General features: G+C 40.7%; 1 protein-coding gene across 14 annotated transcripts in view; it reads right to left on the reverse strand.

Annotated features, from left to right (window-relative positions):
- rims1b (regulating synaptic membrane exocytosis 1b) overlaps positions 1 to 17,156 on the reverse strand; it is a 92,762-nt gene that overhangs the window by 5,189 nt on the left and 70,417 nt on the right. For 11 of the 14 annotated variants that reach the window (XM_084394767.1, XM_084394766.1, XM_084394763.1 and 8 more), the window contains 3 exons: positions 6,626 to 6,738; positions 6,301 to 6,461; positions 1,513 to 1,730 (listed from right to left, as the gene is read on the reverse strand). In XM_084394767.1, coding sequence (XP_084250893.1) covers positions 1,513 to 1,730; positions 6,301 to 6,461; positions 6,626 to 6,738 — 492 coding nt within the window. Of the gene's footprint in view, positions 1 to 1,512; positions 3,451 to 4,740; positions 4,983 to 6,300; positions 6,462 to 6,625; positions 6,739 to 17,156 lie in introns of those variants that run through there. The other 3 variants (XM_084394762.1, XM_084394760.1, XM_084394761.1) reach the window with 3 other exon arrangements.

Raw genomic sequence — 17,156 nt, forward strand, 5'->3', positions numbered from 1 at the left:
TACTTTTAAGACTTTTAAGAGAAGTTTGTAACACTCATTTGGAGAGAAAAGAAAAGAAAAATCTGTATCTCTCCAACATGATTGTCTGTGATAAATTTTTAAAGAGTTCAATGAGATCAATGTCCGTTCTAAACAATTCCGGTCAAGCTGCACACTGTCTTTTTAACATGCTACATCCTTTTGGATGTTTGAACCAGACAGCGAAATAATTTGACAGTGCTTGTAGCTCCCACTGGGATGAGAGCTAACCGTACTGCGTTAACCACCCCTTTATCCGTCTTAAAAACAGATAGGGGGGGGTGAAGCATGTCTCCTCCTGAGTCACTTTTGTCTTACATAAAACAGAGAGAATAAAATGCAGATCCCCCGCAGGTCTTACGACGACTCTAATGTGCTTTCAAGACTTTTTCAAAAGAAACAGGCTCTGTGGCGGTGGCATGAGTCGCCTGATGGAAAGTCTTATTATACCAAACAATGCAGTCAGTCCTGACATCTGAAAGTACTAAAATGGCCACAGGTGCCCCTTTTGAAAAGATGCTATTCAGGTTTGATAAGGACAAACAAACCATAGCTAAAGCGTACATTTGAACTCGTAGCAGGATACTGATCAAAGGGTGAAACAGGAAAAGTAGGTTTAATGTTTATGACACTACGTTTTGTGTGTCCTCTTGTTTTGTCTAGTGAAAACACTTTAACAACTTCTTAGGACAAACACACGCAAACATATATATATTTTTTATGTCAGGTAACCTAAAAAAAAATCTAAACAAACTTTTTGGGATTTTCTAAGTCACTTATGTTTACCAAGGCTGTTTATTTGATCAAAATACAGTAATTTTATGAAATATTATTACAATTTAAAGTAGATCTGTTTTCTAATTTTATATCCTGTGATGGCAAAGCTGAAGTTTTAGCAGCCATTACTCCTTCAGTCTTCAGTGTCACAAGATCCTTCAGAAATCATTCTAATATGCAGACTTGGTGCTCAAGAAACATTTCTTATTATTATGGGTTTTTTATACAACAGTTGTGCTACTTAATATTTGTGTGGAAACCATGATACATTTTTTTTCTGGATTCTCTGATAAATAAAAAAGTGTGAAATATTGAATTGGAAATACTTGCATCATTGTAAATGTCTTACCTGTCACTTTTAATAAATGTAAAACCTGATAAAAACCTGATTTCAACAAGTACAACATGTTCCTGGATCAATATCTTTGTTGATCCTGGAACAACATTCCAATCAACCAATCAGATTTGAGAGACAAGTTTACAGTTTATCTTAAGTTTAGGCTTACAACCAGGGTTAGGAGCTTCTACATACGTGCTATTCACCAACCATTTCCCTCTGATTTTAGGGATACCTTATGGATAGGGTTAGTTTTAGGGGTAGGGATATGGTTAGGATGAAATTTTCAGACAGGAATGTTGTTCCAGGATCAACAAAATATGTTGACACAGGAACGAGTCTGACTCAGGAAAATCAGGACGTGCGCAAAAGACACTGACCCGTTTGACTGATCTGTGAGGTGCTTCGGCTGCGACGGTTTCCCACAATAGCCACGAATCGAGCATTGAGGCTGGAGCGACGCTTTTTAGCTCCGGTCCCGACTGTTCCCAGAGCAGTGTCAGACTGGCTGCCGTCTGTTCGCTCTGATGTATTAATGTCACCGCTAACACTTGTGCTCTTTAGCATATTCCGACCAGATGAGGCTCTGACTTGATGACTGTAAGCAAGAGAAAGAAAGAGTAAAAGAGAGATGAATAGTTCATAGACAAATCAGTTGATACATAAAGGTAAGAGAGAGACACTAACTGTTGAAAACCATATTCAAGATCTTAATGCTTTATTATTTTCCAAGATGTATGTACACTGCTAAAACAGCTTTCAAACCACATCACTGATTCTAATCTAAGCACAAAATAATAGCTGGTTTTGTCCAATCAAATTATTTTGCACAAGCCAGTATGGAAGAGAGAATGTTCGAAATCTGTTTTTGGACAATATCATTGGACAAATTAGTCAAAACTAGTCAACACTAGTTATGACATCACTTGACAAGCTCAGTTTTAGTTCCTGTGTTTTCCTGAGTTTGAGCGAGACTAATAAAAATAAAATAAATAAAAACTTTTTAAAAATAGCTAATAGCCTTTTGTTGATGTCATGAATCGTGATTTACTATTTTGTTGCAGGTGGAATAGTGTAAGTACCGAAAGTAAAAATCTCATTCATTTTCTGCATAGGGGAACTGATTTTAAATGGTAATTTCTAAACATTTAAAAGACCGACTAACTGCGAGCTATGTTTTTGTTAATCAATGATCTATGCTTTTGGTGAAGCCATCAGCCTTCATTATTTACATTTTTCAACATATTTTTACACAATCAAGTTCAGCAGGGTAATTCCTGGTGAAAAACTACACAACCCATAATTCTGCAGAAATCTCCACCAATCAGAGAATCAAATTGCTCTCACGAAGCACTCTTAAACTACTTGAATATGTGTATGCATAATATGCATATTTTGTAATTAACCTAATTGTTTATAAACATATAATATAATCAAACATCTTTAAAATGAATATTTTTATCTGATTATGCCATTTGCAATGCTACATGGGATTGTAGTTCTTTCCCTCACTGAAGCCGTTAAGTACACAGTCTCGCACCTTTGTCTTTTTGTCTGATTTTCAATTTTTTTTGGTTTTAAATCAAAGATTATAAACAAAAGATTATTGATATACCTTGTACATGGTTGGTTTGCTTCATGATTCTATATCTCTTAAACTTCACAAGCATTAAGTAAACTTTTTTTTTTTAATCCCTATGGGGAAAATACTGGGGTAGGGACATTCTCATTCTTCTGGAAAGCATTTGATTGGACAAAAATGTAATCAATATCAGTATGCTGATCTGTTTTCCTGGAAGAGTTTAAAAGTGTCGACCTACTTAAAGTGAATTGTGTTTAGAAGTACGCTAGTTAACACAAAGTGACTAAAAGCCACAAAAGTGTTTTGATTCATGAAATCCTTAAAACTTGATTTACATCTGATTTAATAGAACTGTGTTAATTAAAAAGCAACATCTTCAGATCAGTAGTTCAAACTGTCTGTATTATGACACAGCAGCACACTTTGACAGTGCAGCCATGTCCTCTGCTGCCCCCTGGGGGTTCGGAGGAGCTGCCGTGTGTCTGCACCCTCTGACGGTGTCAAGGTACTGCAGGACTGTCCAGTTGCACTCTCCACATCATGTCTACACCCTAATGCACTGTCTGTAGGATGTAGGGTGGGGATAGGAAGTAAGGAGGTAGGTCTCTCTTCCACAGGCTGGAGGGCAGTGCCAGTGACAGAGGGGTAAGCAGACAGGGTTCTGGGTTTAGGAGGATCCAGTGCTGGCTCAGTATTCAAGCATGGGAGATATGAGGTGAGGCATGCAAAGAGGGATCTAATACACACAATACACAGGACACACATAGACACACACAGAGTGGCATGTGAATGAAGCAAAACATACAAATGATAAAAATGAAATCAAACACAGCATGCACAATTAACCTTGTCTCAAACTATATGTAGTGTACAGGATCATTTTAAGACAGCAGAAAAGAATATTCCAATAAAATATGAATAGTTGGTCAAAGTTAAGGTATTAAGGTATGCTTGACGCATAACATGCACATTATGTTTTTTTTTAACATCAACATTTTAAATTAATATTAGTTTACAAGGGATACTAAAATTAGTACAAGGGATAGTAAATATTTTAGAAATAAAACTGGTCAACATTTACTTTAAAGTTTTTTTGCTATTTTTAACCACTTTTTTGTCTTCACTGACTCAACTCATTCTAACGGCTGTGACAAATTACCTTATACAAATATTGATCATAGTCAACTTATATGTAATAAAAGTTGCACGCATTATAATTATAAAGAATTAGCTTAAATATAAAATTCACAAACATTCAATCACATCGCACACGTCAATGCCACCCAAAATATTTCATGTTAACTATGTTTGTTTGAACTAAGCAGACTTCACCCAGTGACACCTACAGTAGTGTGTGGCTTCAAACTGATATATAAAAAATAAAATAAATGATTAAGATATATAACTGGTTAGTGAAGCCCGAAACGTGTTAGGGAAAGAGACAAGAATAGGCAGAAAAGAGAGAAAATGAATTTAAGGCTTTTAATGATATATGTACAAGCTCTGTTTGAGGAGAAGGAATGGTTTTATCCTCTTTTCATTTTTTTCATTGTCATTGACTCCTTTCTATGTAAATTAGTCTTATTATAGAAAAAAAGTATATGTTTTTAACGTTGCAATATTACCACGTATGGTATGCAGGTGGTACTGTAAATGGAATTTGTTTTTTTTTGTGTAAATTTTCTACTGATCATGGCAGCAGTGATTCATCAATTGAGGATCGAAAGCTTGTGAAGAACTCTATAACTGGGCATATGTCCAGATGTGTGGTGTAGTCGAGCATGCTTTTTGCATTTTAAAGAGCCGACTACGGTGTCTGGATCACTGGGATCATTAAGTCGTTAAGACAGATTGCAATATAGTCTGCCAGCCTTCTAGATGAGGAAGATTATATATACATTTTCTGGGTGCTGTTACTCGATTTGCATAGTTCCTTTAGCAAATAAGACGATAAAACAGTGCAGAATGTGCATACAAATAAAAAGCACTATCAGCACAAATAAGATAAGATTGCTCAATTCTAGACGTTGTTTTTTCTGGTATTAGCTAATGATAAAGTTTTATCCGGTGGTGGTTGAGGTGAAGACATGGGCAGGGGGAGCTGGTCCATGTTACCTCAGATCACCAGCCACCGTATGACGTCTGCGTTTAAGCTCCTCAGAGAAACGTCTCTTTCCCAGACTCCTCCTGTTGTCTGTTCCATTCACCCCCCATGAAATCCTTCTCTCCTTCTTCTCTTCTCCTTTACAACTCTCCAACGACTTTGACCTTTGACCCCCAAAGCAATATGCATGCATGCAATAGGGCACAAGCCGTAATAGAAAGAAAGGTAAATCATGCAGAAAATAAAAATGTTTCAAAAGTAACAAGCCATGCATAAGACAGACAGCTAAAAGCATGCAAATGTCAAACACGACTAATAACAAAAATGAAATATCACTACCTGAGGACACATTTTTTATGACCTGAACTGAATAATTACTGCTAGTATAGAATAATTTAGCAATTTTACTAGTGAAAAATATTATGATTTGTAGGAGAGGGAATAAATAAGCATTGCAAGTGAACAACAATATAATTTAATGTGACAGAACAGAATGATTTTTCAGAGTATGGAAAAATGGCAGAGAGCTAAAGAAAGAGAGGGTAAAAAGTTGAAAAACTATTTTGTAGCTATAAAAAAAAAAAAAAAAAAAAATTATATATATATATATATAGTACTATTTTTCCAAACACCCCACCCATTGGTGTGCAGGGTACAAAATCAACTTCCAATGAAGAGTTAATCAAGAAAATGTACTGGCTACTTTTTTTTAAAGGTCATAACTATATTTATGCATTTTTATATATCTATATTTTCATTGGGGTAGGTATGATTGTTGTAATGTTTTTGAAAAAAGCCTCTTATGCTCACTAAGGCTTTATTTATTTTATTTACATTTAAAATAGCTGTTTTCTACGGAAATACATTTTAAAATGTAATTTATTCCTGTAATGTCAAAGCTGAATTTTCAGCAGCCATTACTTCAGTCCTCATCATCTTTCAGTTATCATGATCATTAGAAATCATGCTAATATGCTGACTAGAGTAACATTTCTTATTTTTATCAGAGTTGAAAGCGGTTTTGCTGATTAATATTTATTTGTGGAAAGATCAAAAGAACAGCATTGTAAAAAGTATTTACTGTCAATTTTGATCAATTTAATGAATTCTTACTGAATAAAAATGAATAAAAAAATATTAATTCCTTTAAAAAAAATTTTACACCAAACTTCCAAATACTTTTATATATATAATCTGACAAATATTGTGTTTTGCTGCAAAAGCATTTTAGACATGCTATAAACTTCTAGTCATTAAAAGACTACTTTTTGAGGGTTTATATGTCTGATTGTGTAGCTTGTGTTGCTTATATCAATGACGGTCACACTATTATTCTTACACTTTGAATTAAACCATGTACAATGTTGCATTTTCTAATAATAACTGCAAATTAACTCCAACATTAGCCATTATTACACAGTACTTTCCAAGTGTTAAATGTGGACCCTGTGTGTTTGTTTCTGTGCATGTTTATAGGCTAACCTTATTCTCCCATGCGGCCTCTCAGACTGAATGGACATGTAGCTGGTGGCGCTCAGCCGTGAGGCACTGCTAGCATGGGAGATGGCTGAAGCATCGCTCATGTCGCTGTCTGATGACCTCGCAGACATGTTGTCACAACTCCTCCTCTGGTCTTTATACATCTAAACCATGGAAAACAACAAATATTTAGAACCATTTTTAAAAACAATAAACCTTACAAAAAGGAATGTGGGCGAATAATTAAATTTTGTGAAGAATTATTTAATCATCAACCAGCACTGCCAGACAAATGAGTTGGAGACCTAAAAGCCAGTTTAAGACTCACATCTCTCCTGTTCTTGAGCTCTGCCTCTGGGTCTACAAAGCTTGTAGAAGAGCCCGGCCGATAGGAGGGAACTCTCATCTGCAACTGACGAGCCCGCTCCTCCACTGCTAGTGCTACAATGAGACAGTAAGGGGGACAGTAAACTGAATTTTTGAGGAAATCATACTTTTGATGGAAATGCACATTAAATCTTCCCTGTTTGAAAAGACAGCTTAAGGCAAGACACTACAGTCAAAAACCATTGTTTTTTCATGCATTTTGAGATTTTGGGATATTTTGCTTGCATAACATGTCTTCTTCTTCTAGTGGAAAGAAAACATCCAAAATACTGGAATTGTTTATTTTATTACACTTTATCTATTTGCTATTTATCTTTAAAGGCTTTTTTTCTCAAAATTAGTCTTTTCTCTCGCAGTGAACCAGAAATGTTTACTACAGTAGCACTTACATGCAACAAAAGTTTCAGTTTTATTCTTATCTATATACTGAAGGTTCCCTTTCGAAGTGGAACTAAAATCTGCGTCATGGAGTTGATGATATTGGGACACTCCAAATGAGCTGGTGTCTGAAGCATGTATATGTTACCCAACAAACTTGATTGGCTACCACAGTGATGTCACAGGCATGTCGGCAGGGTATATGCGGGCACCTAGTCATCAGCTTCTTTGTCTTTAGGAAGCAATATGTTTGTCTGTGCGTGTAAAGATTATCTGTGTGTTTGCGGTTAGGAGAAAAAAATATGTCTAGTGCATTTGGGAGATGTGTTACAAAGATATTTAACACTAACACACTATTCTCACGATCTGTGTGCTATATGTCTTGAAATGGAGCATGCTCAGTCAGCCCTCAAGGGGGCTGGTTGTACTCATTGTGTTCACTTCACAATGAGAAAGTTCCATTCCAACATGGCTCTTTTCAAGTTTTGCTCCCCGTGGATTGGGTCCCACCACTGCCGAGGCAACACAGCGACTTTGATCGTGGGGGTCACAGGTTGAGCCAGCTGAGTAGCTTGAGACAGGTCTATCCCTTTATCAAACATCATTCACTACCTCTCCAGCTCTCAGGCCAGATCCGAAAGCCCGCTTTACGGCTTCTTCGGACCTGGCAGAGAGCATGTTGTTGACATGAGGAACTGTTGAGATGGACATGCTGAGTGACTCTGTCTCCTCCCTCACCCCCACATATGAGGATCTGGTTGACGTAATGACCCGCACCACGGCCAAATTAAAGCTAGATTGGTCAGTGGAGGGGGGAGGAATCTGCACCAGGTAGATTGGATGAGCGATTTCTCGCATGTCATAACAAGCGCAACTGTGAGCCTTCTCTTCCTCCCCAATTTCTATAATGAGGTGGTGAGATTGTGGAACAAACCATTCTCGGCCTGTGTTCACGCCCCTCTTGCAAACAGATACGCTAATATGAAGGGGCTTGCTGAACATGGTTATACGAGGATGCAACGGGCTGAAAATTTGCTTGTGAGCTATCTTGTCCCCAGTGCAGCGTATCCAGACCCGATATCAAGGCTTATGTGGTGGTGGGCCAGGAATGTGGAGCTTTGTACACCATGTCGGTTCTGCAAGCTTACCAAGCTGACCTATTCAAGGATCTCAACCTGGGTGAAGGAGTATCTCAAAACGCATATGCACCACATCCCCAGCCACAGTCGAGGTTCTACAGTACATCCCCCTCTTCTGACCCTGTTGCTGACCCTAGCTGGAGACAAGGTCAGGTCACTGGGGGCTCGAGGAGGCAACCTCACAAGAAGCCAAAGGAGGATTAAAGGAAGTCATCTCAGCCAAAAGTGCAAAGAAAGACGATCCCTTGGTGTCCTCTTTTGGCTTTTCAGGGGTAGGTCCTCATGTGACCTATATCAAACAGGATTCCTGAAGAAGCAGAAGCGTAAGATTTCACCAGCACTGAGCTAGGAGATAGAGGAATAATATATGTCATAACTGTTCACTTCTTGGATGACATTTAGATAATTGCAGTAGCACTGGCTCAGGTATCATCCTTCCCTGAGCCTGGGAAGCGCAGTTGCCTTTATATGAAATAAGTGGCTGCACATTTGCTCCACTTTTCAGTCAATTGCCTTTGGTTTACGGCGATAAATTTTGTGCTTCCCTTGTAATCACATTCTTTAGCAGAGTTGGCGTGTTCACATTTGTGATCCACTTAAAGGGCTTCAAACAGATAGGGTAGAAAGTTTTTCACTGTTAGCACCCTGCCCCTTTGTCTGTCTTGACCTTGAACTCAATGGGTATTGCTGCTCAGTATGTCTCCTTAGCAGTAAAGCTAGACTGTTGTAGAGGAGGTAGAGTGATTGTTATAATCACTCCCTTATTTGTCTCTCCATTGCCGTGCACTGTGGAGATGATATGAACATGCTTCCCCTGTGTATTGGGTGTTGCAGGTGTAGAGTTTGGGCTCTAATGCTGTCGCGTCCCACTCTTCTACCTGCTGCCCATTCTAGTGCAGGATGGGCGATGCTGTAGTGAAGTGAATGCACATCACATCATAAGATTGCACATCACTTTTTCATCTGTTGCCTGTTCCAATACTACGAGTATGGTGTCGATATTGATGTGCCTCCCTGGTGCCACATAAAAAGAGGACTTAGATAAAGAGATTGGGCATTTCACGCCACCGTGTCCTACTCTGTCATCTGGTACCCTCCAGTGAACTGGATATAGACCTTCATATTTCATATGGACAGAAAAAGGAAAGATGGGCAATTCCGCTGCTCATGTTCCATGCCTTTATCTGTCTGTTCTTCCTGGTGCCGGGAGTTTAGAGGTATTAGCAATATGCTCCTATAACAGTTGGGCTGTAATAAAAATGGATGATGGACAATACCGCAACTTGTGTCCCACATTCTCATTGATCACTCATCTGCCTCTGGTACCAGGACTGCAGAGGTGTTAGCTATGTGCTCCCTCTGTGATCACATGTCAAATATGCTAGACATGACAGGTAGGAGTTACCTAATACCGCAGAGCGTCCCACTTCCTCTTCTGTCGCCCTCTATGGCATGGGGCTTGGAGAAGTATCAATATGCTTCTCGTTAAATCACATTCATATTGGAAATGGCATTTTAACACTTCCCTTCTAGTTGGAGGCTGCATCAGTCAGTTTCCTTACATGAATAGGCAGTACAGCAAGGAGAATAAGCTTTCAGATTTTGCGTCTCACTCCTTAATTTGTCGCCCCTCCAGTCTATACCTGGAGATGAAAGTGTGGACATAGTAGGGGCTATGACAGTGTTGTGCCAGTTCACAGCTTTTCTGAACTAGTTCAAGTTCAGTTCATACATGCTCAAAGTGAACAGTTCACGTTCAAAGTTCACAATTTTAATTCTGAACTAGTTCAAAGTTCAGTTCATTTTACTTTTTTCGTGAGATATTCAAATAAATACTTTTTTTCACACTACGAGCTAGAAATCACTATACGTTCTTTGAAGCTGCTCATTGTAGACATTTGCTCATGACACTGCAATTGTGGGTTTCTTACCAGGTGATGAAACTTGCAGCAGTACAGACAAGGTAGACCAGTTCTATACTTAGTGCAATGAAATCTACCAGCATTTAATTAAAAAAAGAATATATAATATGAAATATGTATATATTATTTGCTATATATGATATTATATATACATATGTGTGTGTATGAAATGAGCAAAACTCTTGAATGAAGGTAATGAAAGCAAAACTCAAAGGCACAAAAAACTTTATTTTTAAGGAAACTGCGTATCTTTATGGTTGAAACAGTGATTTTTAAGATGTAACTTTGTGTAAGATGGAACTTTATGCAACTTTAGGTAGGTAACTTCAACTTTCATACAGTAGTTGGTGACCTTTTCAATTCAGTGCTGGGGACATGATCTACAGGAACATGGTTACACTAGTGCGAACTGAAAACTGAACCCCACCCCCTGGATACTTCTTTCTCCCCTCAGGTCAGTCCAAAGAGTTTTTTGTTTGCATTCAACACCAACTGTTTTTCGAAGTTGGCATCTCCCAATCGGTTTCTCCTGGGCCTAAATATCTGGCCACCAGTGCTGAACAGCCTCTCCACTGGAGCACTTGACGGGATTGCTGTGTTGTACTTCACAAACAGCTTTTTCAGCTTGGGTAGGACTGTGTACTCATTGAAGTTGTCAGCAGTTGGGGCATCCAGGTACATGTCCACCTCGGACTTGGTGACTGTTACTGGGCTTCGACTGAATTTAAAAAAGGAGGAAGCACTGCTTTTTCTCTCTGTTGCAGAGGTTTGCGCTTGTTCAGACTCCACCACAGAGATAGATTGCACTTCTTGCTTCAGCATCACTCTGTACTGCAAGCGCTGAATGTCATCCGACACCCAGTCCAACTTGAACATTGGGAGTAGTACAGCTGCCAGGATGTTCTCTTTTTCTTCAAGCCTGTCATCCAATCTTTTGCAGATTGCCTGAATCATGGTTTGGATGAGAGGACGACATGCAGCCAGACCTTCTGTAGCTGTAGGCTTTGAGCTCTCATCCAGCAGCCCTCTCAAGTCATTTTTCAGCTGCACAATTGTAGGCACCAGGTACCCAAGGAATGTGTTTTTCTCCCCTTGAAGAATGTTTAGTGCAGCGGCTAAGGGATGCATCACACTCACAAAGTTATGGATGAAATCAATCTCCTGTGGGGAAAACCGCCGAAGGCCGAACTCATCACAGACGTTGTGCAGAAGCAGCCTGTCATATTCAGGAGCTGGATCACCTGGCGCTATCAGGTCGCTGGCCTGTGGAGTCAATGTGGCTATGTGACTCAGGCGCTGCATGGAGAGGAACATTGAGTTCCATCGTGTGTTATTTGGAGTGACAAAGCCAATCTTTAGCTTTTCCTCAACCAAATCTGAGGCTTTTGAGCTCCGTTTAACTCTGTTCCACAGAGCGCATGCTTTGGAAAACACAGGCCTCGCCAGTGTGTTGTACTGCCTGTCAGTTACATTCTTTGTGTCGGCAGCAACAAGATTTAAGGTGTGGGCCATGCACCTTCTGTGAGGGGGGAGGCAGGGATCCTCTAACGCTGAGAGGGGTGCTGGCTCAAGCCCATCATCATCATCATCATCACCATCACCATCATCCAAACTGTCAATTGCCTGGACAGAAGCCTCTTCCACTGTTTCATCAGCAGCTGCAGCCGCAGCTGTAATAGCAACACCCTCTCCAAAACAGTTAAATGCCTTAACAAAATTTGAGGCATTGTCTGTCACTGTGCACACAATTTTGTTCTGGATTTTAAATTCCTTGTACACCTCTGCCAGTACTTTTGCCAGTACATCATATGTGTGTGACCCCCTGACACGACGGCATGCAAGTGCAGCTGATTTCCTGAGTGATGGATCATGTTTGTCAAGCCAATGAACTGTAATGCCCATGAATCCCTTGTTGACAGCTGACCAGCAATCAGCTGTTGTGCAAACAAAATCAAGCTCGGCAAGTTCACTTTTTAATTTATTGATAACCTCCTTAAATTCTCTATTCAGTAGTCCCTGCACTTGCTTTCTTGAAGGCACATGTCTGGTTGGTTGCAAACCTGTCACTAGTCTGATGAACGAGGGTTTCTCAACTTTGCTTAGAGGTTGTAAATCTTCCACAATGTAGTCGATAGTCAGTTTATCTACCTGCTCCTGTGAGACCACCACGGACCTCTTGAAGGCTGCTGGCAGTGTCATTTGCGTTTGGGGTTGGCAGGGGGTCTTTTTTCCCTTTCCTCCCTTATGACCCTCGAGGGCGTGCATATATGCATTTACACTGGATGGATGTTTTAACTCAATGTGCCGTTTCAAATTCGAGAAGGACGTTGTTGATGTCCTAACTTGTTTTTGCTGCGCAGGTGGACATATCTTACACAGAAAGGTAAGATTTTTGCCGTCGGGGTCTTGGTTTGCAAGAGTGTAAAATTGTTTTAAATGTTCATAAGGAGAATCGGTGTCCGTCTCCGTGCCATCACTTCCACTAGCCATTTTTTTTTAAATTGCAGCGCTTTCCCTCACTCTCGTCTTTGGTCTGTCTCTCGCTCCTCTAGCCCTCCGCGCTCTCGTCGTTGCCTGCTACGCGGCGTTGCGTTGCTATGGATACAGGAGGGAGGAACTTTCTCTCGTTGCGTTTCAAAAGAGAAAACAGATGTCACTCAGTTTTCAATGGAAAACAAATTCCAACGTTCATTTACAGTGATGTCTGCCGTTCATGACACATAATGGGAACTAATTCACGTTCAAGTTCTTTATTAAAAAATGTGTTGCGTTCAGTTCAACGTTCACGAAAAAATGAGCGTGTTCAATGAACGCGTTCTTTTGAACTCGTTCACGCACAACACTGGGCTATGATAACACTCTTCCAAATGGTTCCTGAGGAGTATCAGGACAGATCATCGGTCATATGTTTACTATTCTCTAGGAGACCTGTTTATCGGCTAGAGGTTCCCCTCTGTAAACAACTCTGATATGTCAACAAAATGAAGCAAGAACTTCAGAGCCAGGGGTATAGACCATTAAGGCTCAGGTGTGTCTTGAGTCCTGGCAGAGAGTGGTGCAGGGAGATTGGGCAGAGCTGGCAGGGAAGGGAACAAGGGCAGGGCCAACTGCGCAGGCAGACAGGGAAAATGGGTAGTTCAGGAGAATCGGGAGTCGACAGGGAAAATGGGTAGTTCAGGAGAATCGGGAGTCGAAGCAGCCAACAGGGAGGCAGGAGGACCATGACAAGACTGACAGGGAGATCGGGCTGCTCAGGGACAGCCTCAGTGGCCATGACAGGGAGCTCAAGGACCACCGGACTTGGGACCACCAGGGTTGGGTCCTCCAGGACCACCAGATATGGGACCTGCAGGACCACCGGAGTTGGGTCTTCCAGGACAACTGGAGTCGGGTCCTCCAGGACAACTGGATTAGAGACCATTGGTCTGGGGTCCTCCAGGACCACCGGACTTGGTTGGGACCACCAGAGTCAGGTCCTCCAGGATCACTGGGCTTGGGGGAGCAACAGGACCACTCCTTCTCCTGGGCTTGCGAGGACGAGGAGACATAGACGGCCGCCCGCAGAGAAGCTGCAAAGCACTCTGCATCCTCATGGAGTGATGCAGTGGTCTCGGGTGCCTCAGGGGAAGCTGCAGTGTCTGCAGCAGTCTCTAGGATGAGCTGCCGCGTCTATGGCCGCCTCTGGAGGAGCTGCAGCGTGGCTAGAGGTGGACTTGTTTCTCCTCCTCCTTGGAGGTGAGAAGTGGAGGTTTTACTGTCTGAAGGAGGAAGGGTATGCACCATATTATAGGGCACCTCTTGCTACAGTGCTGGTTTCCTCCCACTGCAGGTGAGAAACTCCACAAAACCCTCAAAAGACAGATGCTCCATGCCTAATAACCTCCACATTTTAATGGGCTCATCAAGGGCATAGTTAAATAAGTCCTTGAGAGCCGCCTCATTGTAACCCAGCCTGAACTGAACCACACTCCTGAACTCCAGAGTGAGTTCCCTCAGACTAGTCCCTTGTTGATGGAGTGAACTCAATGCTGTGACCTTGAGCATGCATAGGGAGAGGGGCTACAGGCAGTGGAGGCTGGTAGATAGAGCAACCCATTTTCTGCAGAGTCCTCATGTTGGGCAGATCGTTCTGTCACAGATTGGGGTGAAGGGATTAGGCCAGGACTCAAGAATGCAGAGATGGGCTTTTATTAAATCAAAAAACAAACAAAAGCTACCCCGTAGGAGAAAACATGACTGGCTGAACAAGGCAAGATAAGGCAGGATGGGACAGGACAAGGCAGGAAACAACAGGAAGCCAGTAAACATGGCCCACATTAGACGACGATCTACCACAGGACTGCAAACACGAGGAGAATGAATAGGGAAAGCAAACAAAGCAGGTAACGAGGGAGGACAGGTGGTGCAAATAAACAAATATTCAGATAACAAGAAGGGCGGGGTTTGAAAGTAGACAGCAGAGAACATGGCGCATAGAAACAAACCTGACCAGCCATGTGCTCACACCAAACAAGTTAAACAACAAGAGCACATGGCCAGTGAACACAATCACAAGCCATGTGCTCAAACAAAACATGACAAGAACATGCAGCCAATGAGAGCTCTCACTGACTGTGTGTCCACACAAAACATAAAAACATGAAAGCACGCAGTCAACTAAATGCACAAGCCGCGTGCTACATAGCACATGACAAAACATGACAACATGAAAGCTCATTGCCAATATAAACTAGGGATGGGCAAGATTACTTGAGTGCTCGTATGTGACAGCGGCGATCAGTCATGAAAATGCAGCATTTGAGGCGGTTCCTGAGGCCTGATTTGTTCCAGACCAGCGAAATAAAGTGAAACTGGATTTGAAAGCACGCACTGCAGTGATGCCTGGAATCACTTTGATCATGTAATGCAGTTAACTGCAAGATGTGCAGTACTAATCTACTAGTATGTAGCCTACATAACATTATAATGAGAACACATTTTTAACTGCTAATTTCTTCACTGACCAAACAACAACCATCAGCAGTCAGTTCTCAGCTCTACACACACAGGAACTCAGACCAACCACATCCACAGCCAGAAATCTTCTCTCATCCTTCTCTGCACTCACTGAGACAGAAGTATCTAAACTTCTCCACTCCAGTCATCCTACCACCTGCCCTCCAGATTCAATCCCCTCACACCTTTTATAAGCCATCTCTCCTACATTTTTACCAGCACTCATACACATTGGCAAAATCACTCTCCAGAACATTTTCGTTCACTGTTCCTTGCTGGTGATTTCCCCGCCTTCATCCGGAATGCAGAATCCCTGACAACATTCAAAAGACAGCTGAAACTCAACTCTTCCGTGAGCACTTAACCTCATCATGTATTATTACTTTTTCTTTCAAAATTCAATGCTTTAACTTTTCTTTAATCCCTCCCTATTCTAGCTTACTCAAAGCAATGTCTGAAATTTTGTATTTTGCGCATTTTTTGTGTTTATTTGCCTCTTCACAATGAATTGCTTGCTGGTGTATTCCTCATTTGTAAGTCGCTTTGGATAAAAGCGTCTGCAAAATGAATAAATGTAAATGTAAATTCTCTGTGCTTTAGTTTTTCAGCGCGCTGTTAAAGGAAGAGTGCGTCCACAACAAGAATTACACATCAGACTAATATGGTTAAGTTCATGTGCGTATTCAAGTCCTTTTGTGCAGATGTAAGTAGTAAAATTACTTTTATGTTCTCTATATCTGAATAATCTCAAATATAAGATGTGTTTGGGTGAGTTTAATAACCAGCTAGCAAAACGCTGCAGTTTACCGACTGTTCATTCACTTTTTAATTTCAGCTCAAATGCAATGTCCGACATTATTTACTATTATTGGGTTATTCGAGACGTTCATATTCCTTTTAGATGGGCTATTTTTCAAAATCATTGATGATAATAATGCAGCAGTTTTATTTTGTTCTCATTTTTTAACAGTAAAACTATGTTTTAGCCTATTTAAAATTGTTTCTCGTTATGACTTCGAAAACGCGCAGTGATGACTGTAATCACTTTCTTTCATGAAAAATAAAATGAAGTGCAATATATAGCATTATAATGAGAACAGGATTGTAATAGAATGTTGTAGATTCTCTGTGCTTTAGTTGCCCGTGTATCAGCATGCTGTTAAGGGAAGAGCGCATCCAGAGTTTCCCTTTCAAACCATAGACTGTAAAAAACTAGCACGCTCAAGTTCACATGCACATTTGTGTCCTTATGTGCAGATGCAAGTTGTAATGTTATGTTTATGTTATGTATCTAGGATATCTGATTATTAATCTCATAGGATTTGTCATAGAATGGGCTTCAGTCTACTGAAGATCATTTACTTCAGCCTTACCTCAAGCCTCTATTCCTTTTAGATGTTTCTTTTTCGATAATCATAATCTAGCAGTGTTATTTTTTTCTAGTCATACGTTCATGTTTTCATAGAAATGTTTTCATGTCATATTTTTATTTGTCAACATAAATTTTCGTAATAGTCTTAAAATATTTTCATTTTCATGACGGACACGCCCCGCCCCCCAAGTATTTTGAGACCTGTCAATGATCGAAATGAGAAATTGACAAAAATGCCCATCCCTAATATAAACATGAACCACATGCTACACAGAACACAATAACACTTGCAGACAGAAGAGACTATGGCCCGAGCGAACTTGAAACCGCAATCTATGAATGCCTGAACCCTGACACAGAACCGAAACCAAACAAGACCAAAGTGCTGAGATCCGAACACCACGCTCCACACACAAAACAACTTATATGGACAGGAAAGCGAAAACAATGACGAGACAGTAGTAGTGTCAAACAAGAATAAACCGTAGTGACATAACCCTGACAGATATCTATTAGTTATTTTTATGTCACTCAATTCACCTGGTGGTGTCTTGCCTTGAAGTGGTTTTGGAACAGTGGTTTCTAACTGGTTCAAGCAGGTCATTAGATAGTTTGAAGCTAGTAAATCATCTTGACCAAGAACAAACCAGCTAAAGATGGTCAGTC

This window comes from Rutilus rutilus (genome assembly GCF_951802725.1).
Source record: "Rutilus rutilus genome assembly, chromosome: 2".
In the NCBI taxonomy this organism is placed as follows: Eukaryota; Metazoa; Chordata; class Actinopteri; order Cypriniformes; family Leuciscidae; genus Rutilus; species Rutilus rutilus.